General features: G+C 41.9%; 1 protein-coding gene across 1 annotated transcript in view; it reads left to right on the top strand.

Annotated features, from left to right (window-relative positions):
• Window positions 1-27,778, top strand: part of LOC126299180 (organic cation transporter protein-like) — a 206,389-nt gene that overhangs the window by 130,746 nt on the left and 47,865 nt on the right. Inside the window, exons 8-9 of the mRNA XM_049990948.1 lie at window positions 2,351-2,661; window positions 23,105-23,230. Coding sequence (XP_049846905.1) covers window positions 2,351-2,661; window positions 23,105-23,230 — 437 coding nt within the window. The remainder of the gene's footprint in view (window positions 1-2,350; window positions 2,662-23,104; window positions 23,231-27,778) is intronic.

Raw genomic sequence — 27,778 nt, 5'->3', positions numbered from 1 at the left:
ATCGCCAAATTTCGCCGCATTGTCCTAACGCATACATTCGTCGTACGTCCCACATTGATTTAGATGGTTACTGCGCGCAGAATAGCTTGTCTGTTAGCACTGACAACTCTATGCAAACGCCGCTGTTCTCATTTGTTAGGTGAAGGCCGATGGCCACTTGTAACCTCCCCCTCACTTATCCACCTTAATGACAGTGAAAAATTAAACCGCGGGTACCTAATGGAAATTTGGGAAAAGCAATCGTCACCGAAGTTAATCTGTCGGTAAAGAGGGAGGAAGGGTTACATCTAAATGAAAGGAAAAATTCAAATGAAATTGGTGGAAATTAATTTTGAAGAAGCGTAAAGTCAATGAAGAAAGTAAATGTGCCGTCATTACGTTAAAAATTAACTGGCGTTAAATAGATATTTGAGATTTGGGGAAAATTACGGGCGCAAGTCCTATAGACAACTACTATAATAACTGAAAAAGAAAGGTTAATGCACATATAATTAGCACTAAAAGCGTGGCAACTGAGGATTGACAAGTGTTGTGTGAAAACTGAATGTTTCTGAGAAGTAGTAAATTTCGCTACACTCTGAGTTAATTTAGCAAAAGAATCAATAAACCCGGAAAATTGAAAGTTAATTTAGTGATTGAAATTAATCGTGTACTTTGCTTCTGAAGCACTACGAAATTAAATTAAATAAGGTTAGTCTTGGGCTACCTCAACAATCATCTCAAAAGCTACTTGAATCTACGCAATTTAGAAATAAGAGCTTTAAGTTTGAACTTGAATTAAATGATTTTCAACAATTAACAATAGTAAAATTTAGTACGTACCAAGCTGAGCTGCAGTCACAGGTAAGCTAAAATATAGTAACAAAACTCGCACTCTTAATTTGTGCTTGTGTAATCTAAATATTGTAGCCAGCTGTGAATAGTTTAACTGAACTTTGAAATTAAAGCTGTGAAGTGGAATGATATTACTTTAATGCTGGCGTTTGAATATCATCGACACACGGGTTCATTTCGGAAAAGGAAGGGACCCTGCTTAGTAATGCTATTGGAACAATGAGCAACAAAAGTTCATGCTAAGTTGCTGTATTTTAGTGATGCAAATGGAACAGTTTGGAAAGCTGGGGCCTGACATACAGTTCTAAAACTTTACTTGCTTTCAGTCTTCCTTGTTGGTTGATTGAAGGTTTGAAGTCGTCGATCGAGGAGGTGGCGACAATCACTGTTGCAGAAGCTGGATGTTGGCGCGCCTTCTTCTCACCAGGCGAAACGGGCTCTTGATGTGTACCAGCTAATGTTTCCCGACCGCGACACTGTGCCAGAAACTATCATAGCAAGTCGAGCGCAATTACATGCTGCCAAACCCCGAAAGCGCCGCAACTTGCGGGAGCGTCACTCAACACACTTGCTCCACCGCCCTACTCCAGCCAGACTCTGCTCTGCCCGCGCTCCATGCGGCAGAGTTAACACTGCCCAAGATCCTAAATACTTTGGTTCTCCGCACGAACTATCGATGTAATCGTTCGATAGCATAGCTTTCCCTAGGCAAGACCCAGCGTAAAAATACAAATAATATTTACAAAACAAACCAATTATATGGTTCAAATGCCTCTGAGCACTATGGGACTTGACATCTATGGTCATCAGTCCCCTAGAACTTAGAACTACTTAAACCTAACTAACCTAAGGACATCACACAACACCGAGTCATCACGAGGCAGAGAAAATCCCCGACCCCGCCGGGAATCGAACCCGGGAACCTGGGCACGGGAAGCGAGAACGTTACCGCATGACCACGAGCTGCGGACAAACCAATTATACATCGACATAAATGCATAAATATACATATACAAATTGTAAAACAATTACAATATATAAAGACACAGGAATGTCATATCTTCAGGTAACAAAATAAGGAAAAAAAATAGTACAATAGATGGAAATAGGAGGATATTCATTTCCGGCGTTACACACTATGTGTCCGGAGTGAGAAGTAATGCCTGAAATTTCGTATTCTCGGCACGCTATTGATGCTGTGTATCTTGGAATATTGAGTTCCCTAACTGTTTCCGAAATGAGATGTCCTATGCTTCTAGCTCCAATTACCATTCTGCGTTCAAAGTCTGTTAATTCCCATCGTGCTGCCATAATGACATCGTATACATTTTCACTTGAATCACCTGAGTGCAAATGACGGTTCCGGCAGTGCACTGCCCTTTTATAACTCGAGTACGCGACAGTGCCTTATTGACAACTGTCGCATGTCCTTTGTCACCTCAGTGTATGCTATTGGGAGTGGATGTAGAGTCCTGGCTTTGAGGATGTGCCGCGACCTGCGGCAATGTGTGTGCAGGCTAGTGCCGGAGTCCCCTCGCTGGCTGCTGGCGGTGGGGCGCCGTGAATCTGCGGTGCGTGTGCTGAGCCGTGGCGCCAAGCTGAACCGGCTGGACGCGGCGGCGGTGCGGGAGCGCCTGCCAGCCGTGATCCAGAAGCGCGAGGAGCAGCCCCGGCCGGGCATCACGGCGCTCTTCCGGTCCGCCTCCCTGCGGCGCAGGATGTGCGTGCTCTGCCAAGCCTGGTTCGTCTCCGGCCTTACCTTCTTCTCCTTCACGCAGTCTCTCGACAGAATGGGAAGCAACATATTTTTCAACATCACGATGGCAGGTAAGTTCGAGTTACCTTGCGAAGCCTTGACTCGTATTTCCAGAACGAATTTTCACTCTGCCGCGGAGTTTGCACTCATTTGATATTTCCTGGTAGATCTAAAGCATCTGCCGGAACGGAATTCACTTGAATCACCTGAGTACAAATGACGGTTCCGGCAGTGTACTGCCCTTTTATAACTCGAGTACGCGACAGTGCCTTTTGCGGGCAAGTGGTTTTAACGAAAGAGCTGTCCAGTCGCGGCTCACGATCCGCCCTCAGAGTTTTACTTCTGCTCAGGCGCGCTCATACTTAAAGGCTTTTAGGCGGAGCTGCCCCAGAATATACAGGGTGAAAAGTATTTAAACCGACAAACTCTAGGATGTTGTAGAGGACATCAAAACAAATATTTTTCCCTAATGTCATTTTTTCCTATGAGGATTATTTAAACCGGTAGAGGCCGTATTACGCTCTTCAGTTGTTAGAGGCCGTATTACGATCTTCAGTTGTTGGTTGGCATATTACAATCTTCAGTTGTAGGCAACTGCTGTCCACCAGTGTAGTAGTTCATTGTGTCTGTTTACTAATGGAGCTATACACCGGGAGTGAGTACACTTATATCATTGGTGCGTACTACGTAGCGCACCACAACGGACGAGCTGCACAGCGGGTTTATCAACAACAATATCCTAATCGCCGTATCCCGCATCATACGACCGTTGTTGCTGTGTACCAACGTCTGCGTGAGACTGGGTCATTTTGCATATTACCTGGACAGGAACGCCTTCGCACGGAAAGAACGCTACAATTTGAGGAAGCTGTCTTGCAGCGTGTGGAGCGGGATCCTTCAATCAGCACTCGTGCAATTGCACGTAACATGGGGACGAATCAGACGAATGTAAGAACAGTCCTTCGAGAGCAATTGTTACGTCCGCTTCACATACAGAGTGTCCACAACCTGGAACCAGTTGATTATCCACCCAAAGCACAGTTTTCGCAGTGGTACCTAGACCGGTGTGAAATGCATCCTACATTTCCATCCTCTGTGTTGTTTACCGATGAAGCAACGTTCGGACGTGATGGAGTCTTGAACACGCACAATTCGCATGTTTGTAGTGAGGATAACCCACATGCCACTGTTACTAGCGCTCATCGAGTGCGGTTATTCGTTAGTGTGTGGGTCGGTGTTGTTGGGGACTGTTTAATTGGGCCTTATCTGCTACCTAGGCCATTAAATGGCAGGCAGTATTACACTTTTCTCGCCAGAGCATTGCTAGAATTGCTGGAAGACGTCCCGCTCCCTACAAGACGACGCATGTGGTTCCAATATGACGGAGCGCCGGCACATTTCAATCGTCGTGTGCGTCGATTCCTGGACCGACGGTTCCCAGAAACGTGGATTGGCAGAGGAGGTCCTGTACCATGACCTGTTCGATCCTCAGACATGTCCCCTTTGGACTTTTTGTGTGAGGAGAGATGCGCAACCTTGTTTACACAACTCCTGATGCATCAGAAGAGGATCTGGTTGCCTGGATAGTAGCAGCAGCAGCAGCAGGAACAATTCAGGGTAGTCCTGGGTTTTTGCCCGTGTCAGACAGAACATGATCCGACGGTGTAACCTTCGTTTACGTGTCAATGGAGGCATTTTTGAAAATTTACTGTAATTGAAATTGGGTTGTGTTAATGTGTTGTCTCTTGGTCCTAAAAAAATGGAAAACTGTTTGTTGGTTTAAATAATTTGCGGTAAAGAAATCTTCCTCTACTGGTTTAAGTACTCCTCATACAGAAAAATGACATCAGGGAAAAATATTTGTTTTGATGTCCCCTACAACCTTCCAGAGTGTGTCGGTTTAAATACTTTTCACTCTGTGTATGAAATATGTTTCTCAGCAACTGATTATAGAATTTAAATTGTCAGAAGCATTTCGAATATTTCCCACACGAGTATTGACAGTCAGCATTTTTGGAACTGTTGATATCGACTGATGTTGCTCAAACAGGTAATAGCCTTGGAGGTGTAGCTTCTACAGAGTACAGCTCGTATGGGCTTCCATAGGCTGAGCTAACAAGAGCCTAAAGCCATCGGCACACGGGACGAGTTATCCAAGGTAGACTTGGCGCTCTAAGAGTTTTGTGATTTCACTCCCTGTTATTTCACGTTGAGGGGCCATTTTGTCACGTGAAACACAAAAGGAGTTCTGCGACATTTCGGAAACATACCCCGTAAAGTAGAACTAATAGGAAGCAAAAACGCAGCCAGAAAGCAAGACCCCCTACTGTATTTTTCGTATTCAGTAGAAACACATATTTGGTGGTTTTTATGTTATGCGTTTCACCCTATGAATATATGCTGTTTCTAAGCATCAGCACATTGAATTTCTCAAGAACGGATCGTTACTTGTACGATATGTTGTAACAAAATGACGGGAAGCCTCATGTTGATGGTTAAAGGGTTTTCGTATTTAGTTATTTTTCCTTTATAGCTCGCCTGTTACAAAAGTAAGCTGTTTTGTGGTAACGACCCTTGAAGATTAATGAAAACGTGTCTTTCTTGTTAGTATTTGTTATAATTAAGTGTAAATTCATATTTCGACAGTTAAAGTCTTTAGAAGAGTGAAAGACAAAATACTAGGGCGATCACGGCATATTTTCAACGTAGTGTAGTTAGTTGAGGCACTACGAAAATGGTTCAAATGGCTCTGAGCACTATGGGACTTAACATCTATGGTCATCAGTCCCCTAGACCTTAGAACTGCTTAAACCTAACTAACCTAAAGACATCACACAACACCCAGTCATCACGAGGCAGAGAAAATCCCTGACCCCGCCGGGAATCGAACCCGGGAACGGGAAGCGAGAACGCTACCGCACGACCACGAGCTGCGGACGAGGCATTACGCTCCGGAAGTGAGGATAGAATTTTGTAGGGTTCGCATCCTCCTGCTGTATACAGTTTTTACTTTTCACTTTCGCATATTCTAAAAGACTATGAGACTTTCCTGTGAAATTAGTAGAAATAAATTCTGTAATACTGTGTATCTGATGTTATGTAAATGTGAGACTAATCCGGAAAATGAGGTTACAAGATTTTTTTGAAGTACAAAAAATGAATTTAATTTTATAAAATTTACATGCATTGTAGGGTAGGTCTTGCATTGTCTTGCTGCATAATCATCATTTATCTCAATAAATTTTGTCATCCGTAGGACGAGTTTTTTATTCCTGTGTCACAGACGACTCCCGCGGTTTTTTTCAGCCAATTCTTCACTTCGATTTTGGCCACGTCGTCGTCGGAAAAGTGCTCCTTCAATTTAGTGAACAGATGATAGTCACTTGGTGGGAGATCGGGGCTGTGAGAGGGGTGGCTTAAAACATGCCAACCAAACGAAGGCAATAACTCTTGTGTTGCATGAGCGATGTACGGACACGCTTTGTGACGAAGGAGACAGACTCCGGTTGTCAGCATCTCGCGACGTTTGTTTTGTATGGCTCTACGGAGTTTCTTCATGTTTTCACAATATGTTGCTTCACATCTTTCCAAAAAATCAACGAGTATAACCCCTTTTCTGTCCCAAAACGCTGACTCTATAATTTGCCTCGCTGTTTGCTGAGTTTTGAATTGTTTGGCTAAAATAAATGCCGTGTGACGAGGGCCTCCCGTCGGATAGACCGCTCGCCTGGTGCAAGTCTGTCGAGTTGACGCCACTTCGGCGACTTGGCTGAAGAAGAATGAGTATGACGCCACTGCACTGATTGTCGTTTGCTCTCTGGAGTATGGTGATAAGCCAAAATTTCGTCTCCTGACACTATAGAATTGAGAAAAGCCTCGTCTTCAGTTTCAAAACGGTCAACAAATTTGCGAACGGCACTGACTTAGTTCATTTTGTGTACTTCGGTAAGCATTTTGGGCACCCGTCGCGCACACCACTTGCGATAATTTAGTCGATGAACAACAGTTCGTGAAATGCTTGGAGAAACTGCATAGAGGTCGTCAATTGTCGATCGGCGATCGGAGGGAAAATGTTCTTCAATTTTCTGCACCACATCAGTAACAAAAGACGGCTTTCCGCTTCTGTCTTCATCGTGAATTTCCGTCTTTCAAAAACTGAAATTCCGTACCCAATTCGTCACATGCTGCCCTGATATTACGTCCTCTCCATAAACTGAAACATTTTCGCGATGAATCACAACGGCGTTCTTGCCCTTAGCATTTAGGTAGCGAATTACAACGCACACTTCGCACTTGGGAGCCGGAATGAGTCACCACAACAATAACCGACGAGCTACTGATTGCCGGGAATGCTCGTTCCTTGCGCTGACTTCCCGCCACATGGCAGTGGTACCTGCTTCCATCACGGATATTCCATACCTTGTAACCTTAGTTTCCGGATAACCCTTGCACTCTTCTGTCAGGAGTGAGTTTCTTCGATTTGGTGAGCTTTTATAAGATGATGTCCTTTCATTTTTGTCCTTTTACACGTTCACGATATTGAAGTTCTTATTTATGTATACCACAAACGAAAAATGATTAGCATATGATCAAGAAAGGAAATGTGCCTTCTAATAGAGCTACCGTAGGCATTCTACAAGCGTCCCTTTCCGTGAACAAACTGCATAGTTTGTAGGCCAAGTAGAAGTGACAACTGCCGCTGAACGGAGCTGATTGCGCAAAATTACGTTAACCAACTAGTGTCGTGTGCTGACGGCTCTTTATCTCTTAACGTTTGATAACCCGCCTGCATGCACGTCAACGTGAGCTGCCTCGTCCCGTGTGCCGACGGCTTAATGGTGCCCTATAACTTCCATACGACTTACACGTTCCGCTACTTACATAAAAAAAGAATGAAGAAACTGGCTAAAACTTCTTTATCGAGTCCTTGTCTCTCTATATCGCTATTATACATTGCTGCGTCATCAACCGACATTTAGTATGAATGTTTTGACAGTGTCTTAGATACCGCAGTTTTTTGGTTCTGTCATTGGTAATTCTATCTGCTGTAGCAATAAGTTTGTAAATGTCTCCCTGGAGAGCACTAGAATATTCTAACCGAGGAGGTTCTGACCTTCTTGACTGTAACATTAAATGTCACCACCTAGCGGGAGTTTCACAAATTAATAGAGGAAATACGCGCATGAAAAAAGTCCCGTTATCGTTATTCGCAGGTTTCTTTTTGTGACTGTATTTTGACTTTCACTTTCTTACGAACAACTGCAGCGTACCGGGAGTCGGAAGAGAAGACAACATGAATTCAGTGTGCAATTTATTACACAAAAATTTCAAACATGAGCTTGAAAAAGAACTATTGAAACATTTAAATTTTAATGAAATGAATTTTACAGCACAGAAGGGAGACGAGTTGATTTCATCCATAAACAAAGAAATTAGGGTAAGAAAACCGTTCGCTAATAGACGAAACGAAACAATTTGTTGTAAGTACCTATTTAACCTAACAAGTGAGGTGCTTAAAATTAGTGGTAAAATGTTCATATACCGACGTCACATTTTCTGATACTTTAGCATTACAAAATGACGCGTTTCGAAGAGATCTTTCGTTTAGTTTATCACTTAAACTGCATATTTTCATAAGTGGACTAACTTCGCAAGCAAGTCAACATGGTAACTGTTTGTTTTGCTTCTTCTCAGCCAATCACAGCACAAGACCCGTCACGTCACGGAAACAACACTATTTAGTCTCGCGGACTCATAAACACCGTGAATTGAACACACACAAAGCATTAAACGTATAAGTTTAGATTTGAAAACACGAAAAACATTAAGCATAGAGTGAAGCGTTAATGATCACTCTCCGGAACGATATTTTTGGTACGATTTGTTGCGATACAGTGTCGGGAAACGTGGCATCAGCAGATAAATGTACTACCTATAGATCCTATCGTGGATTTAGCTTTTGGTGTTGCTTAGTAGGTGAGTATGAAACCGAAAGATGTGTGTAAACTTGTGGCTAGAGTGTGTAATTGCTCCCACTCTCTCCACCTCCCTCGACCCCCTTTTTCCTGAAATCTGTGTTGCAGTGAAAGACTGGTCTGCGGCTAGATTAGTTCAGATATGTAAATGTTGCAGCTTTTCCCAGTAAAAGAATTATGAGCCGCGCCTTCTTCCGCCAGTACCTCTCTTACCTTCTAAACTTCTGGGAAGCTCCCAACACCCCTCCCCCCCCCCCCCTTACGCCATGGCTAAAGAGTTTCTCCGCAATATCTTTTCTTCCAGAAGAGCTAGTTCAGCAAAACTTTGCGGTTTGTCGATGACACTGTATTTTTGCCAGAGACGGCTAAGAACGTGGAAGAGCAGTTGAACGGAGTGGTTAGTGCTTGAAAAGAGGTTATAAGACGAACTTTACCAAAAATAAAACAAAAATAATGCAATGTGGTAGAATTGCATCAGGCGATGCTGAAGGGATTAGATTAGGAAATCAGACACTAAAAGTTGAAGAGTAGCTTTGGCATTTGGACAGCAAGAAAACTGACGATGCAAGACGATAGCTACCAAACCATTTCTGAAAAAGAGGAATTTTTTAACATCTAATATAAATTTAAGTGTTAGGAAGTATTTCTGGAGGTATTTATTTGGAGTGAACCCTTGATTAGAAGTGAAATGTGGGCGATAGGCAATTCAGACAAGAAGAAAATAGAAGCTTTTGAAATGTGGTAGCGTAGAAAAATGCTGTGGATTAGATGGGGAGATCGAATAACAAATTAGGAAATAGTGAATCGCATGGGAAAAACAAATTTATCGCACAATTTGAGTAAATGATGGGATCGGTTGTTAGGAACATCCTGAGGCATCAAGGAATCGTCTACTTGGTAATGGAAGGAACTGTGCGGGTAACAAATGTAGAGGGAGACCAAGGCTTAAATACAGATTCGTATAGGTTACAGTAACCAACGGTCTTGCCGCAGTGTTAACACCGGTTCCTGTCAAGTCACCGAAGTTAAGCGCTGTCGGGCTGGGCTGGCACTTGGATGGGTGACCATCCGGTCTGCTGAGCGCTGTTGGCAAGCGGGGTGCACTGAGCCCTTTTGAGACAAACTGAGGAGCTACTTGACCAGAGAAGTAGCGACTCCGGTCTGGTAAACTGACATACGGCCGGGAGATCGGTGTGCAGACCACATGCCCCTCCATATCAGCATTCAGTGACGCCTGTGGTCTGAGGATGACATGGCTGCCTTCCAAGGCCTGTTCGGACGGAGATTAGTTTAGTAGGTTTCGGTAATTATGCAGAGATGAAGGGGCTATAATATAACAGATTAGCATGGAAAACTGCATCAAACCAGTCCTCGGACAAAGGACAACAAAATTCTTTCTTCCAGGTGTGCTAGTCCATTAATATGCAGGAGGGGCCTCTTAGTAGTTTAGGATTTGAGACAGCTGTATGCGCACGTTCTGAAAGTAAATTAATTAAAAAAGTAAAAAAAAAACAACTTTGGTTAACAGGAGAGAAATACTGGTGGAATTTAAGCTGAGAGGGCGGGAGTGAGTAGTGAGTCGTCCTTGGATACCTCAATGCTTAGTACTCATTTGGAGGACCTTTCACTCTTTATGGTGCAGGGTCAATTACTGCCACTTTTAGCTCGATGCAAATATCTTCTCTAAATAATTCTGTAACTCATTTTGATAATCTGATCACTTTACTAGATAATAGACGACAACGTCATTTTCCAAACAACCTAAGACGGTTGCTGAGGTAGTCTCGTAAACCGTTTGTATAGTTCGAGAACGGCAGGTCGCCTATAAAGCTTCCTCAGATATGTATGGGCTGGATGAAATATAGAAACACCAAAAACACGACACGTTACTATGCCTAATACGATGTAGGAAACCCTCTCACATTCAAAACAGCTTCCATTCGTTTCGGTATAGATAAATACAACTCCTATGGGTTTCAAAGAGGTCTTATACCATTCTTTCTGTAAAGTGGTGGCAAGTTCAGGTAATGATGATGGAGGTGGATAATGATCACGTACCCTTCTCTCCAACGTTGACCGCAAAGGCTTAATAATATTGAGATCTGGCGACAGGGGAGATGCGAGCTGTGTAAACAGGGCCGCCATCGTCGTGGAACACGACACCATTCGGAAACAAACATTGTACCATGGGAAGGACCAGGTCAGCCAAAGCGGTCACATAATTCATGGTAGTAAAACGACCTTGTGGAGTAACCATGGGGCTCATGGACTACGACGATATGATTAACGAACTCGCCGAACACCACCATGTTTCAGTCTTGAGACGTAAAATCGAGTGGCCAAGCGGTTCTAGGGGCTACAGTCTGGAACCGCGCGACAGCTACGGTCGCAGGTTCGAATCCTGCCCCGGGCATAGATGTGTGTGATGTCCTTAGGTTAGTTAGATTTAAGTAGGTCTAAGTTCTAGAGGACTGATGACCTCAGAAGTTAAGTCCCACAGTGCTCAGAGCCATTTGAACCATTTTTCGTAAAAACCAGAAGTTGGAAACAGTGTGCAAAAAGACTCCTCCGACCAATTTACTTTCTTAAATTGCTCTACAGGCCTTGTTTTATGGCTTCGGCACCACGTTTCAAGTTACAGGCATCTGCATCACTGATGAGTGATTTTGGAGTTCCAGCTCTCCCTGAAAATCCAACTTATTTGTGTTTTTTTGATGCTAACAGGGTTCGCGAAAGCGACATTCACTTCTGCAGTGACTTTTGCAGACGTCGTCCTCTTCAATAACTGCCTGTCATGATTGCTCAGCACACGCTTCCATCCGCGTTGTGACCTAGAGGATGATGTTTTCCACTTTCCTTGTATGCAATATAGACCTACCACATGGCGCCTCTTGAAACCGTTAGGGAATTCAATATTCCGAGATACACAGCGTCAAGAGCGTGCTGAGAATACCAAATTTCGGCATTGCTCTCACCACACACAACACACTGGCCGACGGCCTTCACTTAACGACCGAGAGCCGCGGTGATTACGTACAGTTGTCAGTGCTAACATACAAGCAACAGTACTTGAAATATCCGCAAAAATCAATGTGGGACGTACGTCGGACGTATCCGTTAGGACAGTGCAGGGAAATTTGGCGTTAATGGGCTATAACAGCAGACGACCGACGCGAATGCCTTTGCTAACAGCACGATACCTCGTGCAGCGCCTTTCCTGTGCTCGTGACCATATCGCCTGCGCTCTAGACGACTGGAAAACCGTGACCTGGTCAGATGTGTCCCGACTTCAGTTGGTAAGAGCTGATGGTAGGGTTCGAGTGTGGGGCAACAAAGCCTTGAATCCAAGTTGTGAACAAGACACTGTGCAAGTTGGTGGTGGCTCCATAACGATGTGGGCTGTATTTAGATGGTATGAAGAGGGTCCTCTGGTCCAACTGAACCGATCATTGACTGGAAATAGTTATGTCCGGCTTCTTGGAGACCATTTGCCACGATTCATGGGCTTCATGTCCCCAAACAACGATGGAATTTTTATGGATGACAATGCGACATGTCACCAGGCCACAGTTGTTCGCGATTGGTTTGAAGAACATTCTGGACAATTCGAGCGAATGATATGGCCACCCACATCGCCCGACATGAATCCTATTGAACATTTATGGCACATAATCGAGATGTCAGTTCGTGCACAAAATCCTGAACCTGCAACACTTTCGCAATTATGGACAGCTATAGAGGCAGCATGCTTCAATACTTCTACAAGGGACTTGAACAACTTGTTGAGTCCATGGCACGTCGAGTTGCTGCACTTCGCCGAGCAAAAGACGGTCCGACACGATACTCGGAGGTATTCCACGAGTTTTGTCACATCAACGTACTGCACTCACCAGTACACACAATGTTGTTCTTACCATGGCTGATACTTGCGACAGAACAATGTGCAAATGCTGTTCACAAGAGAGCCACCTGCAGGCTTGGGCAGCATCTGCATTTATGTTCATGCAGCATTTCTCGCGGCATGTAAGATACGGAACATATGTTTTTTCAACTATTATAACTTTACTTTCACTAGATGACTTCTGGTCAGTTACTACAAATATTGACCTTATGGGAAATCATGAATCCAGTCGCATAGCCGAGAAGACGCTTTTTAAACCTACAATTTGATCAAAAGCCGCTTGGGAGGATTAGTGTGAAAAGCCTTCTGTAAATTTAGAAATATAGAATCAACTTGAGATATCTCGTCAATAGCACTCATTACTTCGTACGAATGAAGTTCCCATTGTGTCTAACAAATACGAAGTTTTCTGAATCCGTGCTGGTTATGTGTAAATAGGTTGCTCTCTAGGAGTATTTCATGATGTTGGAACACAATATATGCACCAAAATCCTGTCAGTAATCGATATTAATTGTATAAACCTATGAATCAGAAAATAATTTGTATTCTATTTCTTGTGTATTGGTGTGACTTGTGACAATTTCCCGTCTCAGGTACTGCTCTTTCGTCGAGCGAGTGATTGTATATGAGTTATAAAAATGGAACTAATTCATCAGCATCCTCTGAAAGTATACATTTCAGACCGGAAGACTCTTCTTTATTAAGTTCCTTTAGTAAGTTCCTTCGGTACACTGTTGGTATCTTTTTCCAAATTATTCGCGCTGGCAGCTGCTCTTTATTCAAATTCTCGAATATTTATTGGATCTTCGTTGGTGAAAGATTTCGTAAAACTGTATCGAGTAACTTCACTTTAATGGCAGTGTCGTCGGTAAAATTACGATTACTGTCAGGCAGTGATGGTATTCGTTGTGTCTCGCCGCAGATAGACTTTACAAAAGACCAGAATCTCTCTCTATTTTCTGTCAGATTTCGAAACAGCGTTTCGTTGTGGATACTGCGAGGGGCCTTCAATAACTAAAGTAACACCTTTTCTTTATCTGCCAATTTACGTTGAAAAAATGCGAAATTTGTTGTGGGGCATCGTAGCACATTCTAGCTTCAGCCCTTATAGTATTATAAAGTCCGGCAGCCTTCAAAATGGCGTCTGTAACGGAAGTGCTTTCCAAGCGGAGAGCTGTCATTGAGTTTCTTTTGGCGAAAAACCAGAGCATCAAGATATTTATAGACGCTTGCAGAATGTCTACGGAGACCTGGCTGTGAACAAAAGCACGTTGAGTCATTGGACAAGGCGTCTGTCATCCGTGAGACAAGGTCGCACACACCTGTCCGATCCCCCGCATGCTGGCCGGCCGTACACAGCAGTGACTCCCGCACTTGTTGGTACGAGCGGACACACTCATTCCAGGTGATTGACGGATCACAATCAAGCACCTCGCTGTTGAACTGGACGTCTCTGTTGGTAGTGTTGACACTCTCGTCCACCAGTTGGGGTACTCAAAGATGTGTTCCCATTGGATTCCTCATCGCCTAATAGAAAACCATAAAGAGCAACGAAGCACCATCAGTGCGGAATTGCTTGCGCATTACGAGACTGACAAAGACAATTTTTCGTCAAACACCATTACGGGCGATGAAACATGGATTCATCACTTCGAACCGAAGAGAAATGGGCAAATGCATGGACTGGCGACACGTCACCTCCCCTTCGAAGGACATGTTCGAAGCCTGACTCTCATCCGGTAATGTCGTGGTGATGGCCTTCTGGGACTCGGAAGGGGTTATTCTGTTTCATGTCCTGCCTCACGGTGCAACAGTCAACACTGAAGTGTACTGTGCTACCTTCAGAAAACTGAGGAAATGACTTCAACTTTCTCGTCGGCACACAAATGCAAATGAACTTCTCCTTCTTCATCACAACAAAAGGCCTCACACAAGTCTGCGCACCTGAGAGGAGCTCACAAAACTTCCTTAGACTGTTCGTCCTTATCCATCCTACAGCCCGGATGTCGCACATTCCGACTTCCATCCATCCGTTTGGCCCAATAAAGATTGCACCCTACGGGAAACAGTACGTGGACGATGGGGAGGTTACTGATGCAGCAAGAGTGTTGGGACAGTCTACTGTTTTTAACAATCAATTGGTCAGTCGATTTTTTTTCGTTCAGTCGGTTTTTTAAGTCGAATGAAACAACCGAATCACACTAATCTCTGCGGCCATGTCAGCTACATAAATGTTTTCACTCACTCACAGTCTTTGAGTGTTTTCATCAGTGTCAAACAACCGACTGAAACAAATCTCCTTCGGTTGCGTGCGTTATATGAATGTTTTCACTCACTTACCGGGTTTGAGTAATTTTATTTACATACTTTTTCAGCCTTTTAGGTTATACATGAACCATAACTAGGGCTGGAAACCTTGTTAAAGACAAATAAAGTATCTTATTTCAAGGAGTTATGAATAACAAGTATGTCTCTAAAAACGAAGTATATTCGGAATATCGAATTTTCGTACTCGTGGCATTAAATATCATTTTTTGGTAGGTTTTTAAAGTTTGATATCTGGTGCTGTATAGTAAATTTGTGTACATATAAATGAAGGTTTTATTAGGTCGGTTTCTTCTGTTTTTCGTTTCAAGTTTTACAATTGAATTTAAACTAGCTTCCCGAGAAGCTAGAGACTTGAAACTTTCAACATAGCTCATAACTGGATGACGCTGGAAAAAGGCTAGAAAACCTTTTGAATGTAACACGGTTTCAAAATGAGCTAATAAATATTAAATATATCTCCTAGCCCCATACAGATTTTTAACACCATATAGATAGTCATGAAAATTTGTGCTTGTGAATTTTTAATAGCTATAACACTACCTACAAAACTGAAAACGTGGGAGATACATATGTAGCTGATGACGTAATTTTCTGTACAAAATATTTACCTTCCACACAAATAAATGGCTGAATATTGAAATAATTTTGCACTTGCGGACATCTTTACACATTGCCTATAAAACGGAAAGCAAACTGTTGCTAAAACGAGACAAGTTTCCTGTCTTCTATACATATACTTAATGGAACCATGACGCTCACCTTTGCACCCCCAACTATGGTTGCAGTACTTTCGGATTTACCCGGATTGGTCCTGGCTTTGAGGGCGTCCAGAGGCGTACTGAGGGGATTTTAATACAACTGTCCGAGGTAATCCTGGATCTTTTTCGTGTCGGCGGAAACTTGATTGATTGGGAACAAATAGATTGTAACAAATTTTGGTTAAAATTCATTAAATGACGACCGAATCGTAGATAGTTTCTTCGTTTTAGTCTATTAAAATCTCAGCGGCCACCTCTAGACGCTTTCCTGTACACTTATAGTATCGTCCAAAATGATCTTTACAACTTCGATTAGTTTCTTCGTTGTATTCTATTGAAAATGCAGCGTCTAGTGCACGTACAGTACGTTCCAAAACGATCTTTACGACTTTGACCACGTATATTTCAGAAATGGGAATAGGCAGAAAGGTACGATTTGCGGCATAATGTTGACATACAACTAAAGCTGTTTTTTTTTTATATGTGATCAAAGTTATAAAGATCATTTTGGTTCACCCTGTACTTTCCACACTTCATTATTGAGACTATGAGAAGCCGCCGACAAAAGGTGCCCGACGCTGCACCGCCCGCCACACAACTCAGTACCTTAATGCCATTTGCCTTGAACTCATTGACCTGCATATAACTCACTTAATTACGTTGATGTTTCTTACTGCAGATTGGTACTATGCCTGAATTAGAACGTCTCTACAATGCACTTTCACAAATCCTTATTACTCTCACGTGTAATATATATCTGTTGGTAAGATGGAGGCGTGCGGCCCTTGGTATAGTCATCACCGAAATGCAAGCGAAGAAACATTCCGTCTCTGACGTCCCCGCTCCCGCAGAACATCGTGACCATCGTCCAACTGATCGCCTACACACTGTTTGTGTCCTGGATAATAATCCGATGTGACTCAGACGACAGGGGTTTTCGAAGTTTTTGCCTGGTGTCAGCAATTTAAGTGATGACAGACCTACCCAGCGATACGTCAACTTAATTAGTTACTCGTTAATGGCACCTAGAACAATTTTATCCACATCAACATATGAATCAGTTTTAAAAGATGAAAAGCAAAATTGTTCCATTCAGTACATAATTAAATGAACATGTATATTACTTATTTTAACTCTGGCATACCGTGAGATACGTCTTCGCTTACCCCTGGGGGTAGGATTATCCTCTGACGGTATAACGTAGCACTGCTTTATTTAATCTAATTACAGTATTGCAGACTGGTTTCACTCAGAAGTATGGATGGGTAGCTCGGTCGGCTGAAACACTAAAGAGTGGTTTCAGTCAAAAGAATGAATACTACTGATTGTAAATGAAGAACTACTGATTGTTTTCACTTGAAAAGAAAGAATAAATAATTCAGTTATGGTGCAAAGCTACAACGGCGTCGAATCTTTACATTCGATTCCCCTCACTGACTGCTTTCAGTCGAAGACATAAATGAATAATAGTCCAACTGTCATGTAAAACTACAGCCCACTGACACGACTGTCTTTGTTTGGTTGCTCCTACAGACTGGTTTTGTTCAAAACAATGAATGAGTAGTCCAAACGACTGAATCGATTGTTTTAATTCGGCTGTTCCCATAGACTCGTTTCTCGCAAAAGAATGAATGCATAATTCAACCAATACGTAAAACTACAACCGAATGAGTCAAATGGTCCAAAGGGCTCTGAGCACTATGGGACTTAACTTCTGGGGTCATCAGTCCCCTAGAACTTAGAACTACTTAAATCTAACTAACCTAAGAACATCACACACATCCATCTCCGAGGCAGGATTCGAACCTGCGACCGTAGCGGTCGCGCGGTTTCAGACTGTAGCGCCTAGAACCACTCGGTCATTTCGGCCGGCACGAATGAGTCGATTGTTTTCCAGCAACTGAATTAATCGATTGTTTTCATTCTGTTGTTTCCATCATTGAGCAAGTCGTTGGCTCCAACGGCGTAGACCAGTGGAGCGATATCATGCGGGCACACAGCCCCCCTCCCCCCCCCCCCCACCCCCTTCAGCAAGGTGTCGTAAGACTGTCGTGTTGAAGGAAGAGAGTGTTGAAAGATAGGGCTCTGCAGTCGAAAGAGTGGAGTAGAATATGGTGTAATGGGGAAGAACATGGTGTATAGGAATCCTGAATAAAACCAAGCTGCTTTCAGAAAAATAGTGTTGCATTAGCTATTGAAGGCCCTTCGCACTAAAGGCATCTCGAGCTGAAGTGTGAACTAAGGTCTGAGTGGCTGTAAATTGTCGCCAATCTTTGAGACTTTTCGTTCTTTTAAAACTAGTATGTCATTTTCATTGCTTCTGTCACTGTGTGCTGACCCGTTTAGGTGTCGTGGCATGCAGTCGAAGAGGGCTCGGATATGCTGGAGGGGAATATACTGCACGCAGTTTGTAGGCGCGTCCACAAAGCTTCGGCAATGGTAGCAGGAGAACCAGAACAAACCAGTTGCTGACCAACCATGTCTCACACATGTTCCATGGGCGACATGTTAAACGGACGTGCAGACCGAGGACGAAGTTCTTCGAAAAAGGCTTGAACATTCCCCTCTACATATAGTCGGGCCTCGTCCTGCTAAAATATGGTACGTGTGCCTGCAAGACGGATAGTGTTTCGGGTTTCGCGTTCGAAAACAATCCAGATGTAGCACTTGCAGTTCATATCGCCCTCAACACGCCCGACACGAGATCGCATGTAACAGCCAGTGGCACTCATAACCACCACACTTGACGTTTGTACGCTCTACCGCTCAACAATACAGTCTGCCCAATTGGGTTCACCACAGTAGCGTCTAACACGTACGTGGGCGTCACTGCAGGACAATTTTAAGTGGGACTAGTCGAGAAACACTAAATTTTGCCATTCAGCAAGCTAGTGACGGCGTTCACTTGCCCACTGCAGTCTGAGGCGTTGGTGGCTTCTGGCCAGTGGAAGTCGACGCAATAGCGTCCGCGCCACCAGTCTAGCGCTCAACAGACGACGCTGTCGGCGCAGACATATCCACAACCTTTGCATGTCCAGCCAATACTGTGGACGAAGATGTTTTGTTGTTTACGGCAACGTGAACAAGATGGCGGTCATCTCGCGCTGTGGTCACATTGTGTGGTTCAGTATCTGCTCGTCGCTATGTACGACCCCCTGCTATCCAGTGGATCCACACGTACATTACTGTCATACCATCTTGTTCTGTACAAGCCGCAACTTTACGGTACATCAGACCCGTTTCCCGGACACCAATCATTTTGGCCCGATGATACTCTTTCAAATATTGCGCCCTTTGACGTAGACGAGGCTTACCGGCACTTTCTTCCACGTTTGCACTTGGTTTGATGGCTCTGCACCGACTAAGCGTAGCGCCACACTGACCTGTTCGTTCACACAAAAAGTTCACTGCTGGGATTATGTGCACGCCATCTCCCTGCAATCTTAATCTCTTATTCTGATTCCTTCGTTCTACTCCTCCTGCGATTTTGTAGTGATCCAGACCACTGCTTCTGGGTGTTGCGATTTTCAAAAACAGTAGTGTAGTTAGTATGGAAGTAATGGAGACTGTCTCTTAGGAATTTGTCAAGCGATTTTTTATCTGCAGATTTTTTTAAACATATACACTTTGCGTCTATATTTGGTGGATTTGGGTGTCACAGTATTCCGTGTCGCTACAAAAAAATGGCTCAAACGGCTCTAAGCACTAAGGGACTTAACATCTGAGGTCATCAGTCCCCTAGACTTAGAACTACTTAAACCTAACTAACCTAAGGACATCACACATATCCATGCCCGAGCAGGATTCCAACCTGTGACCGCAGCAGGAGTGCGGTTCCGGACTGAAGCGCCTAGAACCGCTCGGGCACAGCGACCAGCCGTGTCGCTACATTCCTCATGAAATTGTCTACTTGCTCAGGTTTGTTTGTTGTAAGAGGTCTAGTTTGTTACCGCATCCATTAACACTTCGAGTGGGCTCCTGAATTGGTTTCTCAAAATAATTATCGGAGAAAACATTTAGTACAATTTTGGACGATGCTTTATGCCTACCATCGACTTTAAAGATATATTTTCGTCAAGATATCGTGGCTAAATTAATGTTTCCACCAACCATAATTGTTTGATTTGGGTACATATTCGACAAGAGAGTCAAATTCTCTTTGAACCTTTCAGTAACTATATGAGGCTGTCGAATGAAAAGGAGACAGACGGGAAAAAAGTAAGTAAACTGTTTATTATTTCAAAGGCATTGCCTTAACTGTTAATACATTCATTCCATTGTGAGAGAAGATCGTCAATGTTTTCATGGAAAAATAATTGCCCTTGCCTACGGATCCTCGACTGCACCCAGGCGTGCGGCGCTTCGTCCGAAGCAAATCGACGGCCACGAATGTCTTTCTTCAACGACTCCAAAAAATATGGAAATCGCATGGGAAGAGGTCGGGACTGTATGGAAGATGTGTAAGAGTTTCCCTCGAAACTTTTGATGCATAGTCGAAATAACCTTGGCAATACGTGACTCGAGTTTGTTCAGCGTCTCGAATGACCTAGATATCAACGGGGCATTGAACCTTGATCTTCCTTCTTACCTGGCAGTAACCAGGCTGACCGAATTGATGGGATGATCGTCGGATACGAACGTCCGTTTCATCCCACGTCTGTCCTCCCTCCTCCCCGCTCCACATTACTATTGGCAAAAGCATCAAGCTCAGAGGTGACGTATTCTATTATTGAGTGGACCTATGAGATGTTAAGAATATAAGGGCTCCATAGGTTATTAAATCTGTACTGTTGTTGTGTAACTGATATGAAAGAAACACATATTTAAATTTTTTATCCCAGAACTTGTTAACGTTATTCTAATCTAGAAAGCAAAGTGTGGAACTCCTGTTTAGCAATGAGGAAAAATTTTCTATTGGAGAATTAACTTCGTTGAGACACAGACGTATGGTCCTGCAAAAAGTTTCAGTGAATGAGCATACGCAGTGATGTCAGCATGTATTGTGTAGTGTGACGTGCGTGCTTTAACAGTTGCAAAATTTTCTCGCGGTGGTAATAGAAACAATCATATTTGCTTAACAACTAATTATGAACCCTAATATGACATTCATCCATCATATTTCTGTACCATTGTTCACAAATCAAGTATCTGAAAGCAATATGAAAGTTCTCTACTAGAACTTCCTTAACTCGAAATTGTTCCCGCCATATCACAATACTTGTAATTATATGTGTACCTATTAGGCGAAAATTTAAGATTCTATTTGAAATTAACGACTCTTTCTAGTCATAGCGTGGCTGTATAACTATTCTTGTAATATCATTTCCACCAATTATCAGAATCCAAAAGCGTTGGCGCTCGAATTTTGTCAGTTAAAATGCTGCGTATTATTATATGAACATGACTTCATATTCTTCTGGAACATGCACGTAAACATCATTTTTTCGTTATTGTATCAAAATCACGACAAATGGGAAGAAACGAATGGCCTCTAGTAAGAAACAAGGCATTATCTTGTTAAATTCCCATCGTCAGTTAGAGGAAGACAAAACTGAATCGTTATGTCGTTGTGGTTCTGTTCAGATCAACCAACAGTAAAAAGGTAAAATTTCTTCTGTAGGATTAATGATTAATTAGCGTGGTTAGTAAATGTACTACAGAGTTAAATATCTCCTTTCTTTGCTTCCCCTCCATCCAATGTCATGTACGAAAATTATTTGGGAAATGGTGTTACACAAAGCTGTTCTATACTGGCTGTTATCTGAGTGCATCAGTTGCTTCTAATGCGAGTTAAATGTGATAACAAATCGTCTTAGAAGACTCACTGTGAAATGAACTACAAAGCTATTTCATTATTTTTATATTCATTGCCCGAAAAAAATTACTTTATGTAATTATTGTTGAAGATGTTGGTAACGTTACGTCAAGCTGTAGCTTCAGATCTCTAGGCAGATTTTTTAACTACTACAAAACTGATATTGTAAATCATAATATAGTAATTTAAATAGAGATTACACTTGAAAAACAGCGCCCTAAGTAATAAGAGTTGTTTATTCATTTGACCTTACTTCACAGTTGTTGTCCTAATCATCATCATTTCATCCCCATTGACGCGCAAGTCGCCGAAGTGGCGTCAAATTGAAAGACTTGCACCCGGCGAACGGTCCTAGTCACACAACTTCACAGTTAATAGTGTTCCCACTGAAATCTTTCATACATTTCGTCTCAGAACTGATTGGAACTCTCAACTGCTTGTTTATGTTCAACTCAACTCTCAACTGCTCTGCTTCGCACAAAGCCTGCGCCACATATCACGTGTGCTACTCTGTGATACAATGAAATGTTTTATGTTATTCATTTTCATTCAGCTGCATGCATTTTACATATTATGGCGCTTACAAGAGGACCAGACATTTTGAGTTTGTGTGATATTTAGTAATAAATTTTCAAAGTTAAGAATTTACACAAAATGGATAATTTTGCAACACATTTGTTGACTAGGGTACTAGGGTACATGAAATTTGCATGATGTTAATAGTGACTGGAAAAAGACACTTTCATTTTATAAAGCATATCAAGACATTAAAACATGTTCACAAATACAAGCTAACAACAGTTTTCCCAAAAATAGCCATTAAGGGAGAACATTATTAAAATGTATAACAAACGTGTCTGAACCCTAACAATACCCAGTTTTAATATGTAAATAATGTGATATCTCAGTTGACACCGTCAAAACCTCTCAAAACCTCTTAGCATATGACAAACGTTCAGTTCTATTTTTCTAGCACATGTCAGCAACCCTGTTCGAAATTTCCTTTTTAAGATGTACATATAGCACCTAATTAATAGCGACTTATTCAACGTAATTCAAGAATAAAACAGATAGCTGTAATATATGGTTTTGGGGCTAATTATGTGAAGAATAAGATCTCATAGCAGATAGTACTGCTTATTTATAGCGTTACCTATTGTCTCTACTATCAAGATTTTTTAAAATTTAGTATGCTTCCTTTTTTATCTTAGATAGAAATCCATGTATTCCAGACTTCATTGACATCGAGCATACACTTTCTCTGGCTGATAACCAGATTTGAGAACAAGCTATATCTATTTAACGGTGTGAAATTAACAGATCAGGATAACTGTGAAACAAAACGTATTACAATAACACTTTCTCTCTTGGAAAGCCACAAAGCATTTGTTTTTTTCCGTACATCACTGGAACCTCAAAATTAACAGCTTCTCTTTAGCCAGCAACAGCTAATTATTTTTTCCTAAATTTCGAATATGTACGATGTTTTAGCGACTGTATTTTAAATCATTTTAACAAAAATGACTATATTGTCGCTTTATCATTTGTAGTTCACGTATGTTATAGTAAAACAGATGTGAGCCTTACTTTCTAGGTGAGAATAATTCTTACAATTACATTTTTCAGTTTGTAAGATAGTATTGATTAAAATAAAATTTACGCTTTTAAGCTTTTGTGCTACTTCGGTATAACGACAAGTATGTTGCAATAACTATTGTTCTTTGTTTTCCTTTTAGGGGTTGTTGGAATTCCAGGAACAATACTATGCGTGTTCGTTATTCGGCTGGGACGAAAACGCAGTGTTATGATTGGGCAGATCATTTTAATTATGTGTTGTCTCCTTATCACAGCTTTTCCAAAAGGTATGAATCACACTGTGAATTGTACGTTTCATAAGCCTCCAGTTAAAACATTTGCTTGCTTCTTTATGTTTAGAAATAAGTACGAAACATTAAATCTCAACAGAGCTGTAATAACTAGTAAAATTTATTGATTCTATGTGAAGAAATCGTTACTAAATCTAACATAACTATTAGATATGAAGTAATGATGAAAAATCTTGTAGTGATTCATTATTCATTTTTGATGGTTTTCACTTGTTACACTACCTTATACAGTGGACGTGTCAATACGACTAAACAATCGAAGCACCAAAATAAATTTTTTTGTGTGTATGACCTCAAATTGTTACTTGCGTCTGTATTTATTTATCATTCTTGATATTCGTGTATGTAAACTTAAATTAACTCATTCTTAACTTCTGTTAACTAAATGATGTGATATTTCGAGGCTGGAAATTATGATTTCGAATAGTTACTAGGAAATAACGCTTCTAGTTTCCAGCAGTTATAAAAACTGAAGATCTGCAATAAATTTGCAACATAGAGCTTGTGACTGCCATTGTATTCAGGTTTATGTCCTACATTAAATGATGCACATAGATTACATTGTGTTTGGGAAACAGCCTTCCAAATGTGGTTTTACGTGAAAAAAGGAAACTACAGGAAAGGTGTGTCCATTAAGGGAAAGTCGGTCGGTAGTGGAAGAAAGGCTCTGCCATTGTATTCAGGTTTATGTCCTACATTAAATGATACACATAGATTACATTGTGTTTGGGAAACAGCCTTCCAAATGTGGTTTTACGTGAAAAAAGGAAACTACAGGAGAGGTGTGTCCATTAAGGGAAAGTCGGTCGGTAGTGGAAGAAAGGCTCTGCCATTGTATTCAGGTTTATGTCCTACATTAAATGATACACATAGATTACATTGTGTTTGGGAAACAGCCTTCCAAATGTGGTTTTACGTGAAAAAAGGAAACTACAGGAGAGGTGTGTCCATTAAGGGAAAGTCGGTCGGTAGTGGAAGAAAGGCTCTGAATAGCAATTGTCTAGTTTTCAACAGCGTATAAACCCGATGCTACTCTGTTGCAGTACCACAAATTCCACATTCGCTTTAGCACTGTTACTTGCTCACTTCTGAAAAAAAAATTGCTTGTATCGAAAGGTAAGTTTGCGCACTATCTATTCCGTGTGGTCATTTCAGCACTGTGGGGTGTATGTTGTTTCGTCTATGCAGATGTAGGATTTGATACAACAAACCTGCAGATTATATTCCTGGCTCTTAGTTCAATTCATTGCGCCCCTTTTGGTCAAATTAGTCTGCTGACGTTTCTGGTCGTAGCTGTGAGGGTTGACGGATAGGGGAGGTTGGACTAAGAAGCTTGGGATCCAAAAGTGATGATGCAATATAGTATATTAGCAAGAGTTCATAAACTCACCGGACAAAATATAAGTAACCCCCTTGGAAGAGTGCACTGGATGATTTGGAACGGAACAGATGGTGTAGGACTGGTACCATGTGGTCATTTGAGCCTCCACCGCTGACGTGAGTCATCGCAGCGAAGTGTTGTGCATGTCCTAGTCGGTTATATGGAGTCAGCTTTCGTGTCGGTATTTTGGAACTTTGATGGTCCTGTAATACTCGCACCTCTCAGCGCCTGCCTACTTCGAAACTGCATTTATTACATTCATCTTGAAGTTTGACGGTATTTCGCTTATCATGATGTATGTTGCATACCGAGCGCCACTACTGCCAGCTAAATAAAATATTCTAACTACTGAAGGCACTAGCTACTGATAGGCATAGTCAGCAAATGAAAGATTTTGATAGAAAACAAACAATGTATTTACCTTAATAATGTTCCAAAGTCATTATATATATATATATATATATATATATATATATATATATATATATATATATATATATATATATAATTCTGCCATTTCTCTCCCCACATCCACCACTGCTGGCGACTCACCTCCAACTGCGCAACACTACGCGCTGTTCACATCCAACGCCCAACACTACAGTGGCGAATATTCCAACAATGCCAACCAGCCACAGACTGCACACAGCACAGCCAGTGATTTTTATACAATGCGCTAGGTGACGTTACCAACATAAAAACCTAAACAGTGTACTTACAAGTTTTGTCATGATTCTAAGGGAATGTCGTTAACTTCAGATGCCTTGTTTCGACTTTCTTTCAGTGCTCTGACAAATTCTTCTTGCATCGTGATAACTACCGTCTCCTCTTCATCTATTTCCTCGTCCCTTTCCTAATATTGCCATCAATTCAGTTTCCATTGCATAGCCCACCTTTATATTATCTCAGCCTTTCAGCCTTCAATTTTTATTTCGTACTGGCTTGCCATCTGATCTATTGATGTTCGCACAGCTACTTCTTTGTTCTCTAAAGGTGTCTTTATTTTTCATACAGGTGGAATCTATCTTTTCGATAGTCACGTATGCTTCAACAACTTTGAATTTCTCTGCTATCCATTCTTGCTTAGCCTGTTTGTACATTCTGTCAGTCACATAAAAATGAGAATGACAGCTGGATTGTAATAACTTCTTCCTTCGTCAGCTGAATTTAATACCTGGTGTATTATCCAAAGATCGCTACTGGGTTTCATCTTTTAGCCTAATTGATCCACTGGTGTCTTCACTGTTCAGTGTCTAAAAGATACAAATTCGTTTTCATTTGTTTTATTTTTCCTTTTCTCATTCAACATTTGCCTACTGCTCCCTTTGACATTCTCAACAATCTCTGGTTCTTTCAGCTTATCCCTGTCCCAAATCCTTCACTTCCTACCTTTCTGCAGCAGCTTCTCGGTTTTACTCTGCACCTGGAATTGTCTTACAGTTTAGCATCTGGTTTAGAAATCTCTCCCTTACCATTATACAAGCAGCCTGGAACCTTCCAATGTCCCAGGTCTCTTCTAGATATACAGCTTTCTTTCATGATTCCTAAAACTAGTGTTTGCGATGATTAAATTATGCTCTGGTCAAAATTTTACCAAGTTTCTTCGGCTTAATCCTCCCCCCCCCCTCCGAGTTCATGTTCTTCTGTAATTTTACCTTCTCCTTCTCTTTCTGTTGTCGAGTTATGGTCCCCGGTCATAAACTTCTGTCTCCCTTAACTATCTGAATTATTTCCTGTATATCATCATACATTATTTCAATCTCTTCACCATCTGCAGAGTCGCAGGCATAGAAACTTATACTATTTCACATGGGACTTGATTTTGCGTCTGTCTTGACCATCATAAAACGTTCTCCACACTGTTTACATTAGTTCATCAGCAATCCTATTTAATTATTCATTATCGGATCTACACCTACATTACCCGCATTTGATTCTGTATTGATAACCCTGTTGTTCGTGCCACTGCACTTCACTAATTCCCTCTAAATATAACTACAGCTTAACCATTATTTTTTTAAATTTCTCTAACCTACGTACTAGATTAAGGAATATAACGTTCCATCCTCATCCCGCAGAACGTCAGATTAGTTTTTTCTGATGACTACAGCTTCCTGAGTAATGCCCCTCCACCTGTTTTACCTCAGAAACATTTTGTCCAGGAAGATGCTATTACATTAAGCTATACAGGAGAGCTGTATGTACTCGGGAAATATAACTCCACTTGCTTTCAGCCGTTTGTAGTACTAACATAGCAAGGGCTTCTTGCCTATTTGTACGAAGCCGGGTCACTCATTCATACAGACTGTTACCCCTGCAGCTAATGAAAAGACTACTTCCTCTCTTCAGGATCCATATGTTAGTCTGGCCTCTCCGGAGATACATTCCGGTGTTGTTTGCACGTAATTAACTGCTGTCCATATCGTTGAAGGCCAGAAGCGACCCCAGCACGGCAAGGTTGATGGTTTAAGGTATTTTCTGTCGGGTCGAGACAGGACAATGGAGTTTATTTCTTGGAGGAGACTTGATGGGTGGTGCCAGTGGAGACAATATAATGAGTAACATCGATTTATGGAGAAGTCTTTTTGGATCAGGGCATGAATTTTCCATTGGAAATTTAAGGGATTGTATCTACAGAATGACCAGTTGAGTTCAGTTTCTATCTGATGTGACGGCAGGCAGGTGATGTGCAATTCTGTCTGTTTTAGAGCCGAGCTGACGATATAATTGTGTGTGTTTATTATATAGTTCTCCATAGAATACCCGAAGATGAAGTTGAAGGATAGACATTATATAACCGCCGCGTTAATAATAAAAATGTCCTAGGTATTAAACCGAGCCGGATGGTGTGGCCGAGCGGTTCTAGGCGCTTGAGTCTGGAACCGAGCGACCGCTACGGTCGTAGGTTCGAATCCTACCTCGGACATGGATGTGTGTGATGTCCTTAGGTTAGTTAGGTTTAAGTAGTTCTAAGTTCTAGGGGACTGATGACTTCAGATGTGTGTGATGTCCTTAGGTTAGTTAGGTTTAAGTAGTTCTAAGTTCTAGGGAACTGATGACCTCAGAAGTTAAGTCTCATAGTGCTCAGAGCCATTTGAACCATTTGATCCGCGCCCGATGGAGGTGGTCCCACGGATCCCGAT

This window comes from Schistocerca gregaria, chromosome X, assembly GCF_023897955.1.
Source record: "Schistocerca gregaria isolate iqSchGreg1 chromosome X, iqSchGreg1.2, whole genome shotgun sequence".
In the NCBI taxonomy this organism is placed as follows: Eukaryota; Metazoa; Arthropoda; class Insecta; order Orthoptera; family Acrididae; genus Schistocerca; species Schistocerca gregaria.
The sequence above is the reverse complement of the archived record's forward strand: the minus strand, read 5'-3'. Positions and strand labels throughout refer to the sequence as shown.